At 37.7% G+C, this 18146-nt stretch overlaps 1 protein-coding gene across 1 annotated transcript in view; it reads left to right on the forward strand.

The window, feature by feature from the left end:
* The window catches only part of SYT10 (synaptotagmin 10), a 44877-nt gene extending 28928 nt beyond the window's left edge, over positions 1-15949 (forward strand). The window contains exons 4-7 of the mRNA XM_038154710.1: positions 1355-1475; positions 1812-1983; positions 3453-3582; positions 4680-15949. Coding sequence (XP_038010638.1) covers positions 1355-1475; positions 1812-1983; positions 3453-3582; positions 4680-4751 — 495 coding nt within the window. The 3' untranslated portion in view covers positions 4752-15949. The remainder of the gene's footprint in view (positions 1-1354; positions 1476-1811; positions 1984-3452; positions 3583-4679) is intronic.
* Positions 15950-18146: the final 2197 nt, after the last annotated feature.

Consider the following 18146-nt stretch of genomic DNA (forward strand, 5'->3'; position numbering starts at 1 on the left):
TGAAATACTTGTTTCAATTTGGACAGAATATTAGCCTGAAGGAAGTCAATAAAACTGTTCACAGCAGCTGAAGAATGTGAACAAGATGCCCAGTCTTGTCTTATAACAGTAAGCAATATATTTGTCATCTACACAGCAATCATTATTTTACTATGTTTCATTTAAAAATATATTATGTTTGCCTTCTGATGCTAGAACAGCTGCACGGTAAATCCAGCAGCTCTCCAACGAGTTTCTGCTCTCGTGGTAACTGTAGGTTAGACAGATAAAATACTAAATCTGAGATGTTAAACATAAGCTTTTTTGTATTAGTCCAAAAAAGAATTCCTTTGAGATCACATGAATGTGCTTGAGAGTGGCTGCCTTACAGAGTGGCTTCCTTATATGCCCCTTACAAACTCATATCCTAAGTTCTTAATATGCAATTTTTTGGAGAGTGGGGAGGTAGCAAAGGTGTATTTAAAATTTAGAACAGGACAATTTAGAACATAACAAACATCTCAAAACCTAAACTTTTCCAGTGCTAGGATAATTGTATAACTGAGAAAAGGAAAAAATAAGAACTGGTAGAAACTCCCTCAGGTTACACACCTCAAGTACTGTAGCATCTAAACTGTATGGCAACATCTTATTTCATGAGTACTTAGCACATGGTCTCGATATAGAACCCGTCTCTTTGTGAGGATTATCAAAATTCATATGGAACCTATCCATCCTTCTGAGTGTATTATCCTCCAAAAAGTTATTGTTGAGCCAGAAAAGCTGTAGGTGCTACTCCTTTACTTTGTTTCTCTTCGAAACAGAACAACCTCTTAAAGCACATTGAGAGCAGCAAAGAGAGCAACTTTTACCAGCATGTTCTTCTTTTTGAAGCACTCTGACAAGACTAGCTTTTTATAGACATACCTGTGCAGAAATTATTCTCCTACATAAATTCCAGTGTCTAAAGGGCATGTAAATGTGCATGATCAAAATATTCCATCAGATTTCTTTCTATTTGGGCTGATGGACTATGATTGTTTTCAAGAGCAGAACTCAACATTCTACTTTCAGCACCTTTTCATTTGTGTGAATTCAACACAAAAATATCAGGAATCCAGAAAGTTTTGTCTCTGATTTTGTTTTCATTTCTCAGTTTCATAGTTGAAGATCTTGTCTCTAAACTATTATTTTGTTGTTACTCCTCCTGTACTTTACAGAAATAATTTTTGAAAATTGCTTGTGGCTTCTTCAGAAGCATCTGAGGCTTCAAAAGAAGCCTCTTTCCATGTTAAAAAAAAATTACAGTTTTGCATGATCTGAACTGAATTTGGGTAGCATGATCAGGTTTCTAATAATTGCTATTCTTTTTCAGGAAAGCATAGATTTGGGTGAGATCATGTTTTCCCTTTGTTATTTGCCTACTGCTGGGAGAATGACTTTGACAGTCATCAAATGTCGGAATCTCAAAGCAATGGATATAACTGGTGCATCAGGTGAATCTACTTCTTTTAAAAAAGGCAGAGTCTGCTCAGGAAGGGGATGAGTAAGAGCTCCTTGGGTTGTGTGTGTCTAACACGGTGGTGGGATGGAAGCAGCCGAGAGTGAATGCAGACCCTGTTTAGATGGACCGGCAGCCAGTGTGTCTGCTCAGAATGGCTGTACCTTTCCTCTGCATTTACAGCAGGATGAAAGCAGTGTTTTCCAGGGTCACTCAAATCTTTGCAACCTTTCACCTTAGCAGTATAACATTCCTACCACAAATATTGTTCTTCTGCTGCCATTTGAATGGCTTTAAGGCCTAATGCATGAACTGATTATCTGTTACTCAGATCCGTATGTCAAAGTGTCGCTGATGTGCGAGGGACGGAGACTGAAAAAGAGGAAAACAACCACAAAGAAGAACACCCTGAATCCCGTTTATAATGAGGCCATCATCTTTGATATCCCTCCAGAGAATGTGGACCAGGTCAGCCTCTCCATTGCAGTGATGGATTATGACAGGTAAGCACAGTTCACTTTCTGACCAGAGACAATTCCTGATCACTGCAAGCGACTGATTTCTGCCTTGAGCTTACAAGCAGCTTCAGCATCACAAAAGAAGTTTAAAGCTTCCACACATTTTAGAACACATGGCATTTTATCTGTGTCATAAATGACTGAGATGAGGAAGAAATATGGCTCAATTTTCTTCCAGACCACTAGGCCTGACATACACTCCTGTCCATTTCTGGGGGCTGAACTATGTACAAACTTTATACATCAAGTATGTCTTCTAGCTTAAAAAAGTCCCTCACACCTCTAATTTCTATTTAAATAGCAGGTATTTGAAAGTAAAGAAAATTTCAATAACTAAAAAGGAATTAAATGCTAATTATGTCATTGAACTAAGTCGTAATTATTTCTTTGATTGATTCAGTAAAATAACCTTTCGATATGTAACCTTCAATATGTAACCTTTGGGTTCAGCACTCACTGATAACATGTCTTAGGCTAATTATCTATGGCTTCAGTGAGAACTGACAGGAAAAGACTCTTGCTTAGAGCAGATCAAGGACTGCAGGTTGGTCAAGACTGTGACTGACAGAATCCTGCCCAAGCCAAGTCTGCTTCATTCAAGCACTATTAGTAATGAGCTCTTGAGATTGCAGGGCAAATAAACAGTGTAAGTCCAATTTAGTAACATCACCCTTCAGATTGTTTTCCCTTGCCATCAGATTTCTGATTGATCTCCGAGTTCTGCCAGGAAGACTTTCTCAGTCAGACGTGAAAGCGCCATGAGCAGGGAAGAGCACAGCAGCTTGCACAGCAGCTTGCACACTCTCAGTCCTCCTCAGCTCCTCCCTTCCCAGCACTTGCTGAGGGGACACTGGAAAGCATTATTCTAAGGTACATTGAGTCAAGGTACAGAAAATTACTTTCTGGTGTTCCTCAACCAGTTTATGGCGCTGTGAGGAGCACAAAGTATTAAGGTATAGCCTATTACAACTATGACTCTTACCTTTCACATTTTTGACTGAACTTCCAAAGATCACAACAGCTAGAGCTAAGAAATAGTTTATGAAATTATGTCTGAGGCATTTGCAGCAGGAAATGTATTCCCCACCATTTTCCTTCATCTTCCTCTCTCACAAAATTCAAGCATGTTTTCCTTCAGATAACTTTGGGTATTATGATGCTTTTCTGTCCTTGTATCTTTTGGGTTGTAACCTATTAATGGCAAGGATTATGTTTTCATTGCTATTTTTATAGCTGCTAGAAGCACTCCGGTAGTGGCTGGAGATTTTTGATGTTACCATTACAGAATTTAATATTACTATACTACCATTACAACTAATATCTGTAATAAATGATGTGAAAACTTTGGTCATGCATTCTGCGCCACACTAAGGCAGTAAACAGGATTGTATATCAGATGTTATTAAAACTATTTTTTATTAAAAATAAATTCCTTCCCACTCTACAATTCTCAGAGTAGGGCACAATGAGGTCATTGGAGTCTGCCGGACAGGAATTGATGCCGAAGGCCTTGGAAGAGATCACTGGAATGAAATGTTGGCTTACCCACGTAAACCAATAACTCACTGGCACCCGCTAGTAGAGGTAAGAAGTAGCAAAATTTTCTCCTTGATATTGAATGGTTTTGCCCCTCACATTTATGGGCTTCTGAGAATCATGAAAATCAGTGCAGCACCTATAGAGCAGGTAGAAGATCATTAGCACAGCCTAAATCTAGTTGCATGGGTTTATCTATCATTTAAAAGGGCCATTCCAACAGTTCCCATGATGTTCTGATGGCATTGTAAGATTACATTTAGACATCTTAAATTTCCAGAGATTTTGATAAAGAGCTTACAGCTACTTAGAAGAGATCATTTACAAAAATTTCAAAAGCAATCATTTCCTATTCAAAAATCTTTAGCATAAGCTGCTGTTGCTAAAACATTAATCTGGAACTACCCTGCAAATTAGGCTAAATTGTGGCAACATACCAGCAGCTCCCTCCAGAGTTATTCAACAGATGTTTACTGGAAGCTTTTTCAAATGTAGGGGTGATTATATCTACAAGTCCCTGGGCTTGGACTCCCTCTGGGATCTGCTGTGGCCACACATTGTTGGTGTTCTGTACACAAAATCCTCACAGCTCTGGACTCAGAAAGATACATCTTGAAGCCTTAGGAAGCAGCAGAGGCACAGAGGCACTGTTTAGCCCACCACAAAAGCAATCTGTAGAAAAATGATTTGCTGCCTGAGGCCATGTGATTCCCCTACTCTGTAGCACACAGCTGCACAACATGTCCTGTGAGAGGTAGCTAAAGTATAATATCAAGGCTTTAGTAAAACACCAAGAAGAGTGTGGGGGCAAGGAAACTGAGTCAAGGCAGCAGAGAAGTGTCTTTTAGAGGTTCATGGCTCTATCTGGTCTATGTAAGTTAGGAGACAGAGGTGCCGCCCCTGTTGGTGAAATAAACCTGTTCTTGTGAAACGAGTCAGATGCATTTTTAGAAGGTCACTTCAGAAATTTTCTTTCCATTATTAGTTCTGCTGGAGACTTTGATGCCAGTGACTTTGATCCAGAGACTAAAAAGAGTCTGGATGTGATCTGGATTCTTTTTTGAGAGAGTCTCTCATCTTCTTGAAATGAGCAAGATGCACAGCCAGATGTGATGTCATTTGTAAAAATAATACTTTTCTTGCAGCTACCTGGCCGAGCAACCAGTTTTGACAGCCAGGGATCCTGTTCCTCGCCCAAACCACCCCTCACACCCTAGGAGTCAGAATGGATCCGTCATGCTTAGTGTCCAAACTTCCCCATGGCTCGCATCTACATCAACAGAAGGTTTGGATTCTGCAGATGAACTGTTTCCATATTTTTTTATCAAAATACATCTTTCCTATTCTAAGTGTTATACGACAGTTTATAATAATTTGTTAAAGTGTGAATGAAGTTGACTCAAATCAAATATAACCCTTCCTTGTGCAAATTCATTCACCTGTTTTATCTCTGGCAGATATCCAGGGTCATATTCAAGCAGTGGTTTGATGGGGCCTGTATCTTTTCAGAGGCAAAGAAACCAGAAAAAAAGATCCTTTAAGTAATTCAAAACTACTGCACCTTTTAACACCTAATTCTTTTGAGGAAGAGCAAATAGTCATAGACAGCTCATGTAGTAAATTCCTTCTAAATTGACCTAAATTCTCTATGACTTTGCAAGATAGCGCTTCAAACTGAGTGTGGCATTAAAAAAAAAAAACAACTATTTTCATGTTTTGAGTATCTGCAAAATCAGTTCATTCCTTGGGCAGGGAAGAAGGGCTGATTTAAAGCCCACTGGAGCCAATGAGGCAGATCTACTGACTTCAATGGGTTTTAGTCCAGCCCTTCTGAAACAGGTATGAGAACTGGATCTATGCAGTTATAACCTTCCAGCACTCATGATGACAGCTGAATCTCTACCCAAGTCAAACTGCAGAGGAGAGAATGCTCAGATGTAAAGGAATTGATTTAATGTGATTTATCTCTTCACAAAAATGAAAATCTCCAAATATTGTAGTTACCCACAACATTTTTGTGATTCTTGATTTAATGTGACAGACGTAGATTTCTTTAAAGTTATTTTGACTGAGTGCACAGCACACATGGAATTTAGTTTCTGGTTGCTGGCTGAATGCCTCTAGACACATATGCTAAATATGAATTTGAGATGTTTTTTCTGTCAGTCTATGGAGAGACAAATCGAAATGTGACTATTTTACAAGCAAGTAAATTCATTTATTAGAATACACTGTGACAGCAAATGCAAAAATCTATTTGCTGTAGTCAGATACTTTAAAAACTAGAAGATAACCACATATTATTTTGTGGATTTATCTCCAAACACTGCAGTTTACCACAATCAGATAAATCAGATCGTTACTTTCTTTTTTCTTTTCTTTCTTTCTGTGAAGTGTAGCACAGACAGCATGATTAGGTCTGAGGATTTGAAAGCTGGACTGTAATTAGAAAAATTTGGGAGGTGGCACTTTTTGTATCTTTGCAATATATATAAAGAAAACAGAGGAGACAGTGTTTTCCAAAACAGCATTTTGACAGAAGTGTCATCCAGGAGAAAAATGACAAAGGAAGATTGATTTATGATAATAAAGGAAACTTTGAGAATTCATCTGGATATGAAGAGAAAAGGCCATTTTGGCCAACTTCTGAGGAACCATTTTGAGTTGGTTTAGCCTGGCTGACACAAAATATGGTCCTGAAGATCCAGTCCCTCCATGCCACTGACTGATCTCTAAGACAGACCAAAATACCTTGAAGTGTCTTAAACTGCTCCAGAAAAGCTAGCAGGGCTGGTCTTAACATTACAGATGTATCTAAGTCAAAAAAGGAGGCACTTTTATACCTTGCCTCCTGTGCCTATGAATACAGCAAGCAAACAAATAAATATAAAAATCAATCTCTCAGATGGTCTTTACAAATAAGGGGAAAAAAAGAAAATAAAAAAAAGAAAAAAGGGAAAAAAGCAAAGGCTCCAGCCCAAGTTTTTGAATGCCTGTTTCAGGTTGTTATTCATGGCCTCTAGGCAGAAATGGTTTCTCCCAGAGAGGATTGGTAATGCTGAACACTGATCCTCCCTGCTTAAGATTGTATTTTCATCACCATAAATACAGAACAGCCTTGCAGAATTTCATTCCTTCTTTTGCTCTGGATGAGTAATTTTTTTAATAGGAGAGCAAACTCTCCTCTGTGAGGTTTTTTTCTCCTCCCATCATTTTTATCCTAACAAAATTCTGTGGCCTAGATAATTTTCAACATGATTCTGCAAGACTGATATAGAAACAAATATATATGTATATATATATATGGAGATTGAAAAACTATTTTATGTATACATTTATCTTAATATAAATTATATCAACAGTGGCCTTTGTGGCCTAGAAAATACTTTTTGTAATGTGGTACTGTAACAGTTAATTAAATATTCTTTGCACTTTTTTGCACCTAATATCCAAAAAGCGAACAAATTCACGATCAAATGTAGCATAGGTGTTCAGCAATGAGCAACATATTTTTATCTATTTTACTGTTCTCTGAGTATCCTGTGTGTTTCATCATAGGTAGTAAGGTATTTCAAGATTCATTTTCTTAAATTTTAATTGTTGTCAAATACCAAAGGCTTGGCTTGTGTCCCCTTGTTGTGTTATTTTTGGTATTGTTAATAACAGTAGTGAATGACTTCTGTGTCTAAACTTGATTGATGGGTGCTCTGCATCTAGGAGAAATCAGGCTGCAAAGTCATCTGGACATCTAGCTTCAAAAACGATCCCTTAAGTATTTACCTTTATTCCCTTAGCAGTGATTACTAGAACCAGCAAAAAAGATTTTTTTTTCTCCATTGTTTCCTTAGCCATCTCAAAAGACAGCATATGTACTTAGCATGACTCATCCATTGGCTTTAGAGCCTGGTTCACAAGTTACTCCTAATGACATCACAAAAGCACTAAGGAAGAGCTTAGCACAGTTTAAGTCGAGGAATATGTTGCTCTATGCATATCTTCATTAAGGAATTCTAAATATTTTAATTTTGAAATTTGGAGAAGTTGCAAGTTCTTTGCTCCCGTCCTGATTTTGATTTTTTTTTCTGCTCATCCACATTTCTCCCATATCCCATGCATTACCCTAATATGGGAAAAAACAAATGTGGCAAAAGGCTGGTTTAAAATATATTGTAGTACTTTTTTGACAGTTAGAAATCTTCCTTTCCTAAAGGCCTAAGTTATTTTGCTTGAAGCAATTTCCTGGAAACAGCACCAGTACTTAAGAATTGTATTTGCATGGCTTGGCTTTCTTTCTACTCTCACACTGCACAGGTGAGCACAAGCCCACAAAGATTTAAGTCATGTTCTGCACTCCATGACCTCAACTTTGGATCCCAGCATTTACAGTCCTGCTGACATGGCCCTTCCACTCACCCTCCCAGCAAGCAATCAGATCTTTCCTCACCATCTTTTGCTGGCCTTAGGGATATGAATATTGGTCAGAGATAAAGTGGCCAGCAACTTCCCCTGCAAAATTTCTTCTTCAATAAATGCAATTCTTTGGACTACTTACGTTTAAGTAACAAAATTATACATTTTTCTTAAAGGATCACCACCACTTCCAATATTTTTGAAGAAAATATTGAGCTACCAATAAACGTTTTCATTGGGTTGGTTTTTTGCAAGGGAAAAAGCAATTACCTAATTTCTTTCTGTGGATGCATTTTTGGAGCAATATTAAGAAAAACTGTATTTACAAGACTCATTTGATCCATCCTTTTCTCCTCTTTCTCAGCTTTTTAATTGGATTCAATGCAATTCCTTCAAAAATTCTTAACATGATGATGTAGGATGTATACATGATAGTCTAGTTACAAGATTATTTTGCTATCTCTTTTTTATAAACTTTTATATGTACTGACTTTTTATTATACTCCATTAATTTACCAGGCTTTATACATCTGAAATAATTTGTCTGTATTTTTTGAGTGAGCAAACATTCAAAAGAAGGGTGTTTCAGAACTCAGTAATAGAGTCCTTCTTCTGCTGAAAATGTAACACTTTTAAGAAATCCATAAATGTGCCTGCCAAATTTGAAAAACACCTTATTTGAGCATGCAAAAACCTAGGTTTGCACATACAAGTACTTGCACTTGCTGGATGTACAATCACTATTATTTAGCACTTCTGTTGCAACAGAACACTCACAGCTAATCAGAGATACATTTCAGTTCATGATAAACACTTGACAAATCTGTACTGAATGACAATTCCTTGACCTGAGAATTTCATATGACATTATTTCTACAAATGAACAAGCTTGAAAATTTGGTAGTTGTTAAAATATGATGTATATGTTAATCAGACAGTGAAGAGACTTTCGGACAAAGCTCATGTAATATGTGTTGGACCATCCACAAGATGGATAAAATATACCATATGTCGGAGAAATATTAATGCAGGTTTTGATGGGGCATTTTCTCTCTCATTCACACCACAGCAGAGACTCAGTTTAACTCAAGATTCACTTTCATTTAGCTTCTGAGTCTTGCCAGTCTAAACTGAGCTCTCTGAAAACAGCTAAATTTTAGCACAGAGCAGATCCAGAGCTAGGAAAGGTGAAGGAAAATGTGGCAGTAGACACAAAGCTGTTCCATGCATCTGCAAATGTCCTGAAATTGAAACCTTCCTCCTGAAACTGATAATAATTCCAGTAGTTTTACCATTTGTCCTTTCTTTCTCTGCTGTTAAACAGGACAAAAGAAGCACATGCCTGAAGAAGCATCAACATTACGCATAGGAGTTTACTGAGGTGCTGATCACAGCCATTTGCTTTTTCCAAGGCAAATACACCTTAACATCTAAAAGTGTCTTTTGTTTACTCATCTAGATGAATAAATATTTCCTGCACAAGGCACTTTTCCTTAACCCTAGAAAATGGCAGGTTTTTAACAGCATGAAGGAAACCAGGAGCTAGAAATCTAAGAGAAAGGGAAGCTGCAGGTGGGATTTGAATTTCACAGGGCAATCTGGTCAGGAAAATGGAACTAACACCTTCAATCTTGTGCTGAGTGCTAAGGGATGCTTGATGATAGCAGGTGCTCAGGGCTGTGATTTGATGTTTTATCTGATAGCACCTCTACAATGTTGCTGTTGCTGGGAAACCTCTTTACAGGCTCAGAGAGGAGAATGCCTCTGCTATTGCCATGTGAATTTTTTTCCACCCATGGGTAGAGTGTAATTCTTGTGTTCCATGGGGCTCAGTCCCCTGGAAAGGCACAAAGCATGTTAAATCCGCAGAACAGGAAAAAACAATTTGGCACTGTGCCATCATGGGGACTAGTCACTTTGTTGGTATTAAAGACAAGTGTTTGTGCCTTGCTGATCCAAGGGAGGACATTTCTTCCAGCACTCTGTGGCTAAGTCTGTGTTGCAGAGCCGTGTTGATGCTATTGAAGATCCTCAGTGCCAACATTACCAAAATATAACCAGTACCTATAAATACATCTTAAATAAGTGGCCAGAACACCAAAGCTCCCTCCTGTGGAAAAGGAATGATGACTCCCTGAAAAATAAATCAAGGCAGTATGTTCTGGAAGCTGGATCTGCAGGAAGTCACAGAGCTGCTGTGATGAAAGTGGAACTGCTCTGTAATAATTTATGAATACAATATGTTGAGTTGACTATTGGTCCTGAACTAGGTGAGTTCAATAAATCTACTTCAGGGAAAAACAGGCAGAAAATGTTTGACAGGGGAGTGTCTCTCAGGAGCAAATGAGTTGTATAAAATGTTAATGTCCATCTTGGTGGCCTGGGAGAGTCTGCTGATGCTGTAGCCAGTCTGAAAAATACATCTCATCTAAAATGGAGAAATCCCAAGCAGGCATAGGGAAAAAGGCTCAGGAATAGACCAAGAGATCTGATTCAGAGCAGACAAGATTTATGTCTGAGCAGGCTGGGGATGCAAGCTGGTACTGTAGTTCACAGAGAAAATAGGCTTGGTTGCACTCCCATGAATGAGTGGGAAAGCTTGAGACAGGACAAATATGCATAAAGAGTGTTATTTTCAATTCCATTTATTTGAAATATTTAAGTTTGCATATTTAAGATTAAATATTTAAATACCATTCTATTTTTAATGAAGTGGAGTATTCACAGACTCTCTAAAAGTAAAGTTGCACATCCATTCAGACTGCCTGTGTTGGCACAGTTAAGACCAACACAGTGTACCAAAGCCCAGAAAAATTGAAGAATTGTGAAATCCTCCCTCTCCCCTGAAGAGGTGAAGTCAGAAGCCTGACACAAAAAAAGAACTGAAGTCAGACCAAGGAAAGGATGAGGGCACAGTTACTTCATCACAACTTCAGGGTTCACAAAGTCATTGGATTAGAAAAGAGTGCCAGAAACATGTTTTCATGGCAGCAGCCTAACTTTTACACAATTTTCCTCTCTTTCAAAATACAAGCATATAAATGTCTGTGAGAGATTGCTTTTAAACAGTTTGGGCTATTTTCATACCTTAAAAATTCAAGATTTTGAAGTAAAGTAAATCTATGCATCCATCCATGAGGAAAATAAAATAAAATTTAAACAAGAGCAAAGACTAAAAACTTTCTGTACAATAAATAAAGCTCTAGAACATGCTTAAAATTGCTTTCCTATGTGGAATAATGGTATAAATTTAAGACCTAATATCCTGGGACCTCTGAATTTAAAAAGGAAAGATGTGTTTCTGATTGTAAAGCAATATTTTTCTGCAGGTATAGAATTCCTAGTTGCCTGGCCCTGTGTGATTTCAAATATCAGAAATGTTCCAACAAATGTTTGTCAACAACAATGACAGGAATTTTAAGCACTTAAGATTAGCAGTGACAAAAAGGAATCTGGGGGTTTTTTTTGACACTTTCTAGGTTAATTTCAGGAGAAATTGTAGACTGTTGGATGTTTTTGTGAAGCAGATACATTTCCATAAAAGTAGTCTGCAAGAGGAGAGAGAAAAAGGGTCGAGTTGCTTTTTTTCGATATGCTATGAGCTGAGACTGACAATAGTATCAGAAGTGAAGAGGACTGAACAAGAAGATATTTAAAATCTCTTATGTCATCTGAGCCATAACCGGGGATAATAGAGGAGGGGAAAAACCTATAGAGTATGAAGAGAGCCCTCTGGAAAATTAAGCAAACAAAAAATACCCAAAAAATAAAAAACCAAAAAGATAAAAACCTGTTAAGAGGAAAAGTGGAAAATATAAAAAGGGGTTGAATAGTCTTTTCAATAGAGAAAAATGTATGTGTAACAAATACTTCCAAACAGAAAGGGATTTTTGACATGATCCCCCCACCTCATATCTTGTACGGCCATTTGCAAGCTCACGAGGGGAGTGGGAGCCAATTTCAGAACCTGAGTCTGTTCTTAAAATAAAAACAACCCTCTGCCACACAGATCTTGCTCCCAGAGGATTCACAGTGCAAAGAACACTGGTAGTTGCTCATGGGACATGCTATCCCCCTGGTCTTTTTCTTGCAGGACAATTGAGGCAAAAAAAGGGCACTTCCCACATGTGCTCAGACACATTCCTCTCTGGATGCTGTCATGGCCTCCTATTTATTTGCACCTGACATAGGTTGGAAGATCTCCAACAGGTGAAAAAACATTTTTATATAATGTCACCTCTTCACATTATCGAAGCTCTTGACAAAGAGTGCTTGAATAACCACTAGGAAACAGCTCTGGAAATGCTGCTGTGGTACACAAGGTACTGGTTTTGTTCTCAACTCAAGCCTCACTTAATACCACAAAGTAGTGGACAAGTCATTGAGCTGCTGCAGGTGCTAATTTCCTGACGACTCAAAAATATGAAGTCATAATTATGGTGTATTTCTCCCTTAATATCCCACAGGTCTTTGTGTATGAATAGGGTCCTGGAACTGAGGTTTCAGCCAAATTCTATCTCCTCCTGTTCTTCCTATTCATGGAGGTTCAGCTGAATAATGAATTCCTATTCCTTTGTCCCAGATTGTCACATAGTTGTGGGTGTACTGTGAATGTTTCACCCTGGGAGTGGCTGCCTCTTATTAAAAATCAGAATGATCAACACAGGACCATTACTTCCCTCACCATGGTTTTCTGAGGCTTAATTGTGTAATAATAGTTATGAGGGAAATGACTGCATAGCTGAACAAGACAGAATTGCCAGCTGTAATTATTTTTGTCAAATGGGTATGTGTGGATGGGTGTGTCTTTCTTCTTCATGTAAATGGAGATTTGGCTACCACAGAAAATGAAAAAGGAGATGTTGGGGACTCTCCAAAAGCATGTCACACTCTTACATCTATTCCTTTCAAGCCTCATGTATTATAAGTGTTTAATGATCTTAATTATCCCTATAGTACAAGAACCTCATTGATTTATTTAAACCTACAACCTTTTCAGTTCTTAGTCCACAAAGGTGACTTTGGGCTATGGAATGAGAGTCACTAATGAGAGAGTCTAGCTTTATCTTAGCCAGCAGCCGAAATCTGCACAGCTGGACCTTTTTCTGTATTCCTCTGAAAGGGAGCCTGGCACTATTGCACTTTAGCTACTTGCCAGTAGCAGACAAACAATTGTAGGTCACAGCCAGGTTTCAGAGACGCTCTGAGGATTAACCCCTCAAATCCTGGCTCTTAATCTGCCTGCCCTCCAGGCACAGGGCAGTCTATGAAGTCAAAGAGCAGTTCTACCCAAAGAGGGCTTGATGATGCGCAATCTGTGCTGAGAAAAGAGATTTCATTCAAATTATATCAACATAGCTTTTAATTTTTCTTTCCTTTTTTTTTCATGTACTGTTGTTAAAAATTAAATCTTTCTCAAGACAGAACATTCTAATTTAATCTCTAGCAGGGCAAAAAATGGTACTAAAGTACCAATCTACTCATGCACTGAAAATAATACTGATGCAAAAGAAGAAGTAAAAAAGCCTTTCAGCAAAAAATATCTGTGGCAGCAAAATATAAATATGCTGGCAAAAAGACATTTTCCTTTATATGTGACTTTTTTCTGACTAGAATTAGAATATTCCACCTCCTTTTTTGGGCTATCTCAAGAAAAACACAAAACAGTAAATGTATCTAGTGTTGTTTTAATACTTATTGGAATAATATAGCACAATAAAAGTGATTCAATTCAGCATATTAAGGTCTAAGTATTAACAATACACATTCATTTCTATACTTTGCATCACTAAAAAATCTATTTATCTCCCTATTCCAAATATACAAGAATTCTGCCTGCTTTCAAAAGGAGCTTTCTCTTGGGCTAATCACTTGCTACTTTATATGCCAATAGTTCTTGTATTGATTCAAACAAAAAAATTTTCTTAATATCATGACAATAGACCATTAAATGTATCCAGCAAAGTCACTCTGTAGGTCTTTTTAATATGTAATTTCCTCTAAAAGCACTCTGTACTTGGCCAGCCCAACACAGAAATCCAGCAGGACCACTGCTGGTCATTTCGGTGCACTCCTCATCAGGTTACACGTGAGGATGTGTCATAGCATCTTGTGAAATGAGCCCAGTCTCAAGGCAAGCAGAATGATTTCTCTTACATCCACCATGGATTCTTGTCCCTTTCTGACAGCTCAGACTATATTAGAAGTCTTCAGTGCATCTCTGGGGTATGAGCTACTATTGCAAATAGTACTAATACTGGTAGGAAAGATGAGCTTCAGCTGCCTGACTTGGTAAATAAAAATGTCTGGTGTATGTAGTCAGACATGGAGGTGATGTGTTTTTATAGATTTTTGCTTTTTAATGGTGGCCTGCAGGTGACTTGCAGAGGGTATGTGTATAGACTAAACCTTTGATATGGAATTTTTAGATAGTCCTGTTGCACATCAGATATAAAGCACTTATTTTCAGTCTATATTTCTATGGAAAAAATATTGAACAAAGTTTAATTTTGTTAAATAAATAGAAAACTATTTCTCAATAGAAGGAAAAAGCCTAGATATATATTTAGTATTGTTCCTTGTTTCTTTTTCTTCCAAGTGTAGGTCTAGCTTCTCTGTTTAGGTTTCTGTAGGATATGTCGGACTTAAATGCACATGTCTAAGGATGGGATGTGGGTCATTTTATATCCTAGAAGTTGGCAAGCTGGCATCCTGATTTGGAGAGGCACTTCTGACTTGTGCTTTCTCCACTTTCTGGGGGAGATCACGAGGGTGCTTGTTCAGAAAACCATGTAAAGTATTGTGTTAACTCTGACCTGTTAATCTCAGCTCCCTCCATGGCAGTACAGCCCTGCTGACTGGGATGGGAGCGGGCAAAGCCAGATGGCATCTCCTCCTTGCCCTGCTCTGCCCAGCGCCCACCACCCCGGGCAGCAGGACTGCAGCACCAGCTCCTCTGAACCATCCAAGTGCTTCTCCAGCCACCAGCCACAAGGGGAGTCCCAAAAAGCTTCTCCTTCCTTTCCATGAGCTTGTAGTCCACGCTGCGTTCGAGCTGACTGGCTTCAGTGTGCTCCTCGTGAGCACTGAACCGGGGGCAGGAGAACAGAAATCAGCCACATCTTTGCTTTAGCACAGAACATCCTGTTTTCCTGGTATGTGCTTGTTTGTGGGGAAGGCATTCTCCAGAGTGTATGCTTCAAAAGGTAGGAAGTTAAAATGTAGTTCCTGGCCACAGGAAATATTGACAGCTAAAAAAAACCCACTTAGTATTTAAACACTTAATATCTTGATATCTTAAATGAAAGCACCTAACACAATGTCTGTCAGGATTTGCTGTGACAGTGAGGGCTCTGGATTAGGCCCTAACTGGTCCAAACTCTAAAAGAACTCCCTACCTTTAAAATAACCTTTATTATTAGATCAGAAATGTTGCCAAGTCTATGTAGCTTACAAAGAACTGCAGAGTTCTTCTAAGATTTTGTCTCTTCTTGCTATGTGGTGTTGGCTGACCAAGATCTAATATTAAATACCTGACTGTTTTAGTACCCTTTATTCAGTGTTCATGATGTGACTTTTCAAATTAAGTCTGTGATTTGATACCTAGACATTGTTCAAGTCAATATCCTTGGCTTCTGCATTATAGAGACAAGAAAACAAAACTTTTTGAACTTGTGTTACTGGCTTTTTGTATGCGCTAAATGGCCATTTGTGAAACTTGACAACATAAATTGTACTACTGATAGTAAATGGGTTTTTTGCACTAGCCTTTGAGAGCTGTAACACATTTGAGTATTTTTACAATGTATTCTCTAGAAAGTGTGAATCTATTTGTCAGTTCTGAAAAAAATATGTAACGATGAAACCTCAAAAATGTTATGAAGTGTACAGTTTGTGATAATTTTATATTTTAAAAAGACAAGAAAAATCAAATATTTCATTTGAAATAATTTTATTCTAATTGTTTCATATGTATTTTGAACAAGAAATAAAGTGATTAAAATTATTCACTTTTTTCTGGCATTCTTACAAAAGAACACTTTTCAAAGGTCTATAAAGATCTGTGGATTACAATGCCCCCAAGTTGAGCAGCCCTGTCTATATCCAAGGTCTTTTCTTCTCATAAACCTGTTACTTTAAAATTCTACACCTTGAAGAAGCAAAGGATACTTTTGTCACTAGATTTGCAAGGTTCAAGAGAGAATGCCCTTGAGTGAAAACAATTACATCAAGCGGCTCCAATATTACTTTGTGTAATTCTCTCCACATTATCTTCCATTTCCTGCTATTAGATTGTTTACTGTAATCTTCAAAGTCATTAGACCATATTTTAAATTATGGATTAACTATTCAACTGAATATTTTTAAAGTATTTAAGAATATTAAAGTATCTCACTAAAGAGACACGAGCTTAATTTCCATCTTCCTTGTTTCTAGTTGCACAATCATATAGATCAAATAGACAAGAACTTTACCACTGTTGAATGGAAAAGAATGGCCAGATTTGAATAGGATTTATGTTTAAACTGAATTGGTGTTAGTGACAACACCTTATGAAGCAATGATGATCCAGGGTAGACAGGCTCAAGCATGGCAGATTTTTGCTGGCACTTACAAGGACTGTTTAAAGAGGAAAACTAAGCTGAAAGTGTTCAGCATCAGCTGAATGTGGTCTATTACCTTTCTGCCAGATGCTTAAGTTCCATATTACAAACACTCGGGGGAAAAGGAGCATACAAGCAATTGACCTTTGGCAGAGATACGTAATTCTCCTGAAGAGAAATTAGATATATAGATATATATATATATATATGTGTATATATATGTGTATATATATATATATATATATATATATATATATATATATATATATATAAGTGAGGTTCCCATCCTGTTTCTGATCTGTAATGGCTGAACATTAATTTATCCCAAGTCAAGTTTTTGCAAAGATATTAAATATAATTCTGTTCTCTGTTTCAATTCAAAACCTTGGTCCACATCTGATTGAAAGATTGAAAGATTCTGTTTCCTTTGGAAAACTGCTTGTATTTCTCCAAAAAGGGTAATGTCATTCCAGTTTGCCACTGCCTTTAATCTTACTATTCTCTCTCTCACATATAAAATGCTGTTTTCATTAGAATGATTGGTTCTGAGGGTTATGAATATTATTGTCTGTAATTTGCATAGAAGCAACAGGATCATCTGTAAGATTTCACTGCAGTCTGTGAAATATAATTTCTGCATGAAGTCCTAATCCTTTTGCTTCAGTCACTCCTGAATATATCTTCATTCCTTACAATAATGAAATTTTCTAGCCCACAGAGAAGCTGAGCAATGTGAAGCTTAAAATGGTGCAAGAAACAGAAGGAGGCAGATTTGTCAGGAAGAGAGGAGAAGAAAGAAAAGCAAACAAAGCTCAGCAAAAAGTATACACTATAAAATCTTGCAAATTACTGCGTATTCTTGCACACATAGAAGAGCACTATCTTTCAGTCACTGCACAAACTATACCACGCCTTTAAAAGTGATGCAGAGAAAATCAGGGATCAGAAGTGAATCCACATCTCCTATCTTCTAGACCATAAAACTCCCATTCCTCTACTTGGATTTGTACTTTGCATGGAATATGTGAGAGTCTCTCAAAAGAAAAGCTGTGATGCATAAGGAGGCAGCAAATGATTAAAAAATATATTTGTGGTAACCTCCTATCCTGCTAAAGCACATTGGTTCAGATAAAGAGACAGAAATACGATTTTCACACAGTACTGTTTATATGTCATTCTGAAAGTTGAATAAACGCCCTCCTGCTGCTACTGCTGTAGATAACAGAACCTGTTTTTCAACTCAGAAGACAGGCACATATATTTTCAGAACAAAAGGTCCTGAATGAACTCCCTCCTCTGTACTGCTTGGATGCACCTCAGTTGATCACAATCCTTGTTCCAGTAACACAAGACATTTTAAAAGCTGTAAGTCCGTGGCATAATAAAGACAGAAATCTTTATCACTTGTCACGTTCTGAATTGTGGCATTTTTGGAGCAGTGCAAATGCTCTGATTTGGTGTTACTCTCCCCCTTGGAATTTCAAAATGCAGCAATCACAGCCTAAACTCTTCCGCTGAAGTGATGAGCATACTCACACTCAGGTGCTTTTCATGCCTTCTCCAGAATATATTTTTTATATCCTCAGCCTTCAAAAAATA

The sequence above is a fragment of the Motacilla alba genome, chromosome 1A (assembly GCF_015832195.1).
Source record: "Motacilla alba alba isolate MOTALB_02 chromosome 1A, Motacilla_alba_V1.0_pri, whole genome shotgun sequence".
In the NCBI taxonomy this organism is placed as follows: domain Eukaryota; kingdom Metazoa; phylum Chordata; class Aves; order Passeriformes; family Motacillidae; genus Motacilla; species Motacilla alba.